At 48.2% G+C, this 8,254-nt stretch overlaps 1 protein-coding gene across 12 annotated transcripts in view; it reads left to right on the forward strand.

The window, feature by feature from the left end:
- The window catches only part of TRAF3 (TNF receptor associated factor 3), a 116,598-nt gene that overhangs the window by 99,462 nt on the left and 8,882 nt on the right, over nt 1-8,254 (forward strand). For all 12 annotated transcript variants that reach the window (XM_027120642.1, XM_027120644.1, XM_027120645.1 and 9 more), the window contains 2 exons: nt 321-413; nt 4,625-4,765. In XM_027120642.1, coding sequence (XP_026976443.1) covers nt 321-413; nt 4,625-4,765 — 234 coding nt within the window. The remainder of the gene's footprint in view (nt 1-320; nt 414-4,624; nt 4,766-8,254) is intronic.

The following is an 8,254-nucleotide window of genomic DNA, read 5'->3' on the forward strand; positions in this document are numbered from 1 at the left end:
TCTTGCTGTTACCAGTATGAAACGTAGGTAAGAAGGCCCTTGATGAGAAGCTTGAGGAGCGAAGCTCACGGCCTCGAGATAGTTGTTGTAGAACTCGCAGTGTCTCGGCTTTGAGCTGCTCCGTTCTTCTCGAAACAGCCTCCTCACCTGCACACAGTAGATCAGGGGCCACTGAGCCCTCCTGAGGCTGGACATCCCCTGTGAGCCGTCCATGAATAAGTCACCCCCGCCTCGTGTAGTGCTGGATTGAGGTCGGCTACGAGTCTCTCTGACTTCGGCGGAGTGAGGTTGGGTAACGCGTTGCCTCTTTACTCTCGCAGGGGACAAACCAGCAGATTAAGGCCCACGAGGCCAGCTCCGCGGTGCAGCATGTCAACTTACTCAAAGAATGGAGCAACTCTCTAGAGAAAAAGGTACGACGCACCGCCTCCTGCTTTTGTTGGTTTTTAATACTTTCTTCAAATTATTTAAAGAAGAAAACCTTGTTTATAGTGAGTAATGGATTTTGCATAAAAGAAACAGCATCAAGAGTATCAAAAAAGTAAATTCTCTTCAAGTGATCCTGAGTTTATAAATGAAGCTGTGTGGTTTTGTTAGCTTGCTCTTTGGGTTTTTGTTTGTTTGTTTATAAATTTATTTACTTATTTATTTTTAGTTTTGGCTGCATTGGGTCTTCATTGCTGTGAGCGGGCTTCTCATTGCGGTGGTTTCTCTTGTTGGGGAGCACGGGCTCTAGGTGTGTGGGCTTCAGTAGTTGTGGCACGTGGGCTCAGTAGTTGTGGCTCGCGGGCTCCAGAGCACAGACTCAGTAGTTGTAGCGCACGGGCTTAGTTGCTCCACAGCATGTGGGATCCTCCCGGATCAGGGCTCGAACCTGTGTTCCCTGCATAGGCAGGCAGATTCTCAACTACTGTGCCACCAGGGAAGTCCTTGCTGTTTGTTTTTTAATTGCCAAGCAGCTATGAAGTGCTTTTTTTAAAAAAAAAAATCACATTGTGCTTCTCTTAGAATTGATCTAGGACAGGGATTGTCACTTCCAACCCCCGTCCACCCCGCACTCCATCTTTTTGTAAATAAAGCTTTATTGGAACACGGCCACACACACTCATTTTCGTATTATCCGTGGCTGCTTTGCACCAGGACGGCAGCATGGATGAGCAGAGATAGAAACTGTACGGCCCACACAGCCCCCAAAACTGTTCTCTGGCTCTTTACAGAAAAAGCCTGCCGACCCCCGATCTGGAAGGTCACCAGTGTCACCTGCTTTACCATCCTCTGTCTTCCTGGAGACGAGGAGAGGACAATTGCACATCGCGAGTGTGACTGTTGACCATGGGTGTTGGGGGACCACGCAGCCCCTTCCCGGACACACCTGCTCTCCTGGGTGTCTCCTCGAGGGGCCCCAGCTGTGGGGTCTGGACTCCTCAGCAGGCCCCCGCCCACGTAGCACTCCTTCCTGGGGAGTGTGTCCTGTGGTGCTCAGCTCTCAGGGCCTTCTTACCTGAGGAAAAGATGAAAACGTCAAAGACTTGATAGAGAAGGAGGTTATAGGATCTCCCGCTGTGGCTTGTGGCTTATGTACACAAATAAGAAGTTAATTTGATATTCAACAAACGTGTTGAGAACTTGCGGTGGGAGGACACTAGGATGCAGCCAGGGCGTTGATGTTTGCTTTCTAAAGGTTTGTAAAGATTTGGATATCTTGTTTTGAGTATTAAATCCAAGCAATTTAAAATGTAAATGTACTTAAAAGAGTCTAAAGTTTTAAATCAAAAGATGTTTATTAAATCTGACATAAAATAGTTTTTTTAATATAAATGCTTAAGCTGGAGATGAGAACCAATGAAAGGATTTGCGTGCTGTGTGTACACACGTGGGGCAGGAGAAGCCTTCTGTTTATCAGTGAAATAAAATCTGTTACATGAATCATTTGTGACTTTCCCAGGAGCACATATTTGCTCTGAGTTCAGTGACGATTTACCTATGAATCTTTTTTTCCCCTCTTTTTGAAGAATGCATTGTTTCTGCCTTTTTTAATTATAGGCATAGATCTCAGGGCTTTTGGTCTCTCACAGATACGACTCCTCATTTATCTAAAAGGTTCTTCCTTTCATGTAAAGTGAATTGGTTATTCCAGCTGTGCTAGTTACATAACCATTGAGCGGGGCTGGGCTGCCGTGCGCTCAGCTCTCAGGACGGTCATCCTCAGGGCCATCGCCGTGGGGCACGCGGGGGTCATCCTGTCACTTGCGTCCTCCTTCCCTGCTACCTCCACACTTGTCCTCCTCAAAGCATCCGCATTGCATTGCTGGAAGCTCTGGGACACAGCCGCACAGCCAGCACCCCTCCCCAGAGCTTCTCCCTCTGTACACCGGCCGAGAGGGGGCCGAGTTGCTGCTGATACATTTGAAACGTCTGTCCTCTTGGTTTTGCTGGAGCGTGAGCCTCTCCCTGACTCCGTGCCCACTGCTCAGGTCAGCCGGGCCTCCGCCCTGCGCATCCTTGCTTGTGTTCGTGAGAAGCTGGCTTCTCTTCACTGGGCCCAAGAGCAAAACCTGGACAATGAATGCAGATACTTGTATTTTCTTAAAATGGGCATTTATTTCTCATCATAGAATTATTCAGTTGGAATCTCCTGAGTTATTTGTTCATCTATTCTAGAAAATAGAACGTCTGAGTTGATTCAGAAACACTGATTATTATATTCACAGTCAAACTAAAGAAAAACTTCTTGTAAAATCCAGGCTTAAAAACACCCATCTTATGTTTTAGGAAAGCTTAAATCAAAGGGAAGTGTGGAGTGTCCACCAAAACAGGCTGGGGTGGAGGATGTTCCTGGTGAGGAGGGTCTCAGGAAGGATGAGGGGGCCCCTGTTTTCATCTGCTGTGTGGATGTCACACTGTGCTTCTTGGAAACACACCTGCCAGGTAGACTTTCCTATACCTGGTAGACTGGTGAAAGCAGGGGTCTGCAGGCACCCAGGGGCTGGGATCCTTGATTAAAATGTGTAAATAAATAAAACGTCAGTCTAAGGGCAGTCCCTAAATTAAGAAGTTAAGAGTTGGATGCGGCATGACGTGTGATCATCAGTGTGAGATATTTCCGTCATCCTCAGGTAGCTTGATTTGCTGCAGAAAAAATCACCATTGGTTTTGGAGACATTACTGAGATTTTTATCAGAAAGGTTGGCCCGTGTGCATGATATTTCTTTTTTGGGGTGTGAGAATAAGGAGCCTGGGAATTGTGTCCATCTTTGACAGATGGGAGTGAGTGAATTGTAATTTCAGAAAAAACAAAAATGCCGCTGCCTGCTACCCGTGCCCCAGCCTGGGCGCTGCAGGCTGATCACGTGGAGGAGGTCGTGGGCCTGGGAGACAGCGTAGTTTAGGGAGGAAAGTCTGTTTGTGCTGAGTGAAATCCTAGGAGAGCGAAGTATATCTTGCAAGTTCTGTATTCCTTCATAAATACCTTGGTTATAAATAAAATAGACTGAGACAGCGCCCAGAGGTGCTGCCTGCCGAGCAGACTGAGTAACGTAAGGACGCCTCACTTCAGGCTCGTTGTTCTTCAGAGGGGACAAGGTCAGGAACCCAGATGTGTCCTGAGATGCCCGTGGGCCATCCCCACGGCCAGACCGTCCTCAGGTGCTGGAGGTGTTAGAGAGGCACCTGCGAGTAGAGCTGTTCCGATCCATCTCGGAGCTCCGCGTCTTCCAGGATGGCGGCCGCATCTGCGCGTGGACACAGCTGTTGGCGGAGGGAACCTTTCCAGGGGCCAAAATGCCCCTCGTAGAAACACTGTGAGAAAGAAGCCTGGTGGGATCGCCCTTGAACTCCTCACCCTGGGGCTTGTAAGACCAGTGTAAATTGGCTCTTGGGAGCCAATTATTTTTCAGAAAGGAACTTTGAAAGACTCAAAGGTGGGTTCCCTGCTGGGAATGGCGCCCCCCCAGCAGACCCTTCCTGGCACCCCCAGTCGGCAGCTCCTCTGTGGCGGGGGCGGGGAGGCTGGGAGGCTGGCCCCAGGACTCACTGCAGCGCGCGAGACTGTTCCCATCGTGCTCCCTCGTTCCGTTGAGAGAGCTTTTCAAAGGGCGTGTATGGCCCACTGGTGGACGTGAAATAATTTAGTGGGTTGCAGCTAGCATTTTCAAAAGTAAAATAGAGTAAAAGAGAAAGTATCCGAGTGCACTGTGATCAGGGCAGATGTGGTTTTGAGATCCCTGTTTTTAGGGATATGCACACGTACACAAGTGTCTGTGCACAAGAGGTGGGGTGTCAGGATGTGTTTCCTAGTCCAAGTTTGAAAGCCACTCTGATAAAAGATTTATTAGTTTTCAGCAAAAACTTGAAAAAGCATCCATTCTGAAATTCAGTCCTTGCTGCACTTTGCCTCATCTTATTTGATTCTTGGGAGAGATTCTGAGAAATGCAGTTGTAGGATCCCTGTTAAACTACCAGGACTCCCATTTCCTGTGTGAAGGGATTTTTTTTTTTCCTGGAACTCCTTCACTGAGCTGATAGAAGGCCTGTATTGTAAACATTTAATTACCATTATTATAATTGTTATAAATTGGTATTAAACTCACTGTTTGTTTGCTTAATTGAAGACTTTCTTTTTCAGGTTTCCTTGCTGCAGAATGAAAGTGTAGAAAAAAACAAGAGCATACAGAGTTTGCACAACCAGATATGCAGCTTTGAAATTGAAATTGAGAGACAAAAGGAAATGCTTCGAAATAATGAATCCAAAATACTTCATTTACAGGTAAGAAGTTTAAGATTATGTCTGGATAAAAGGGAACACATCTGCGTTTCCCTCCAAGACTTTCTCAGGGAGATATTTGAGCAAAAGCCCTGACCTTTGTCGAACAAGGCAACTTGTTTCTCTTGCTTAAGTGAAACTCAGGGAAGGTGGCCTGGGTTTGCGGGCCGCCCTGGGAGGCTGTAGGCACCTCGCCTCTCGCCTCTCACCTTTTCCCGGGGGCCAGCCCCGTCACCTCTCCTCTGTGCCCTTGGTTCATTGTTGGTGAAATAAGACTCAAAGCGTGCGTTTCTAAAAGTTAGCTGTTTTATTATTATTATTTAAGATTTCATATTGTTCGTGAGTAGTTATGTGTAAAGTTTCACTTCCTAAAGTGAACTGAAGCCAAACTATTTTGTTCTGAACCTTCTAGCGATGCACGTACACAGTCACCTTATTTCACCACCTTATTTCAAACACATAAACCTTTGCTGCTCCCGAAAAAGGTGGTGTATAAATAAGCCTGATTACGATGTGGCTCCTCATTTCTGTTACCAACACAGGCTTCCATTAGGTGCTTGTTATAGATTATCCTTCTAGACACTGTCTTCACATCCGCTTACTCAGAGTGTACCTTGGTGATGGTAATTCTGGTGTGTATCACACACACCCGTGGGAGAATCACATGTTGCCGAAAGGGTCTTTCAGTGCTTGTACTTACAGTGTTTCCCTAAATTATCTGGAAGAGAAAATATTTCTAATAGCTCCAGAGTCACGGCATCTTTGAGATTGTCTTTCCTCCCATTTTAATGTTGAGATTAGTTATAGTGCCTTGAATTGAATAGGGATTTATTAAATTAACTTCATTTGTATTAAACTCTGTGGTGGTCCCGAGACAAGGAAAAACACAATGAACCATTAGGTTGTAGTAGAAAAGATACAAGTCATAAGTATTGAATCAAGTCAGAAACGTACAGTGTCGCGTAAAACACCACAAGCTTCCTCCGGGAAGTCTGTGGCGTTTTGCCGAGGCCTCGGAGGTGCTGGTCAGCGTGTCCAGACAGAGGCCTGTGCTGCCATCCGGTAAGCAGGTCCAGCTGTGCGCAGGGTGGCCAGGGCTCAGAGGGGTGCGTGGAAAGGCCAGGAAATTCTGTTATGCTAGAGAACCACTTGTTAAGGCATACTGACAGCAGAAGGAAGAATGAGTAGTGGGTTGTTGTTTTTTCTTATATTTAATTCTTATTTTAATGTAGTGGTTTCCAAAGGTTTTTTTTATTGAAGTAGAGTTGATTTACAGTGTTGTGTCAACTGCTGCTGTACAGCAAAGTGACTCAGTTATACACGCACACATTCTTCTTCATATTCTTTTCCATTATGGTTTATCATAGGATACTGAATATAGTTCCCTGTGCAATGCTGTAGGACCTTGTTTATCCATTCTATATACAGTGGTTTGCAACTACTAACCCCAACCTCCCACTCCATCCCTCCCCCATCCCCTCCCCCTTGGCAACCACCAGTCTGCTCTCTCTGTCTGTGAGTCTGTTTCTGTTTCGTAGATATGTTCGTTTGTGTCATATTTTAGATTCCACATATAAGTGGTATCATATGGTATTTGTCTTTCTCTTTCTGACTTCACTTAGTATGATAATCTCTAGTTGCATCCATGTTGCTACAAGTGGCATTATTTCATTCTTTTTTATGGCTGAGTAGTATTCCATTGTATATATGTAGTAGTGGGTTCATTTATAACCAAAAAAAATGGGAGTGTCCATAATGAGGTCATCGATGCACTCGCCTGACACCTTGGAGATTTTATATGCATTCCTCTCCTCCATTCCCCACTTCCAGCATGAAAAGTTGGAATTTACTTAAATTTAATCATTCCACTGTGCGTGATTCACGTTTTAAAACTTCCACGATTGAAGAACCACTGAGATCTAAGTCAGAGAGATCCAGCTCCAAGCTGCGGAGCCTGGGGAGGGGAAGGCTGAGCAGTGCCATGTCTGCAGGCGGCGGTGACCCGTGCCGGCGTTCTTCTCCTCCTCCTTGGAAGGCAGGCACGGAGGAAAGTAGGCTGCATTCCAAGAGAGGGACAGAGGTCAGGAGCAGGGGCTGACGGGCTGGAAACCCCTCCGGACGGCTGACCATTTCCCGATGGTTTACATGGAACTGCGTCCCCTGCATGATCTCAGGGTCGGTAATGTTCGTCACCATGGTTGCCAGCGCTGAGAGGCGGCCTGGACCATCCTCCTCTGAGTGAACATTGATGGCGGCCCTGCGGACTGGGGCTGGAGATGCCGGCTCTGGGTGGCGCTCTCCCTCCCGTCCCTCCCGACCTTCCCCTGCCAACCCCCCCATTTCAGCAGAGCCTGGCTCAGACCTGCCCCTCGGTCCTCACCCTAGAAATTCCAGCTGCCGGAGGACAGTTTACCTGAGCGCCATACAGTGGCTCAGGACCACCGTGACTGGCCGCTGTTCCTCACTGCCGCCTTTGCCACTCTCTCCGCGGCAGAATGGACCTTCCCTCCCCACTTCCTTTCCTCAGGCACCTCAGATGGCACTGTACATGCCACCTTCTCCAGGGAGCCTTCCCCACCCTGTGCACTGGACCCCCTGGATGGTGACAGACCTGTCCCTCTCTGTGTCATCTCCTCCCTTGTCTGAGTCTCCAGTCGACCCTAAATCCTGAAGACAGGCTTGTACAGGAGTCCACACAGAGTGCAGAGCTCCTGACGGCCCCAGATAGGGCGGATGGGATGCAGTCAGAGTTGTGCAAAGGAAGTGGAACTTAAGAGTGGGTTAGCTTTTGCCAGCCGTGGAAGGGTAGTTTCTTACTATTTTACTTTGTAAAGAATTTTTTTTTTTTTGGCCATGCCGTGCAGCATGTGGGATCTTAGTTCCCCGACCAGGGATTGAACCTGTGCCCCCTGCAGTGGAAGCACGGAGTCTTAACCACTGGACCACCAGGGAAGTCCCTTTTTTCTCAGTTTAAAAAGACAGCCTAGGGCTTCCCTGGTGGTGCAGTGGTTAAGAATCCTCCTGCCAATGCAGGGGACACGGGTTCGAGCCCTGGTCCGGGAAGATCCCACATGCCGCGGAGTAACTAAGCCCGTGAGCCACAACTGCTGAGCCCGCGTGCCTAGAGCCCATGCTCCGCAACAAGAGAAGCCACCACAATGAGAAGCCCGTGCACTGCAACGAAGAGTAGACCCCACTCGCCGCAGCTAGAGAAAGCCCGCGTGCAGCAGTGAAGACCCAACACAGCCAAAAATAAATTAATTAATTTATTTTTAAAAAAAGAAGACACCACTGAGCTTCCCTGGTGGCGCAGTGGTTGGGAGTCCGCCTGCCGATGCAGGGGACCTGGGTTCGTGCCCCGGTCCGGGAGGATCCCGCATGCTGCAGAGCGGCTGGGCCCGTGAGCCATGGCCGCTGAGCCTGCGCGTCCGGAGCCTGTGCTCCGCAACGGGAGAGGCCACAACAGTGAGAGGCCCGTGTACCGCAAAAAAA

The sequence above is a fragment of the Aethalodelphis obliquidens genome, unplaced genomic scaffold, assembly GCF_003676395.1.
Source record: "Aethalodelphis obliquidens isolate GAN/ISIS:26980383/991018 unplaced genomic scaffold, ASM367639v1 scaffold21, whole genome shotgun sequence".
In the NCBI taxonomy this organism is placed as follows: domain Eukaryota; kingdom Metazoa; phylum Chordata; class Mammalia; order Artiodactyla; family Delphinidae; genus Aethalodelphis; species Aethalodelphis obliquidens.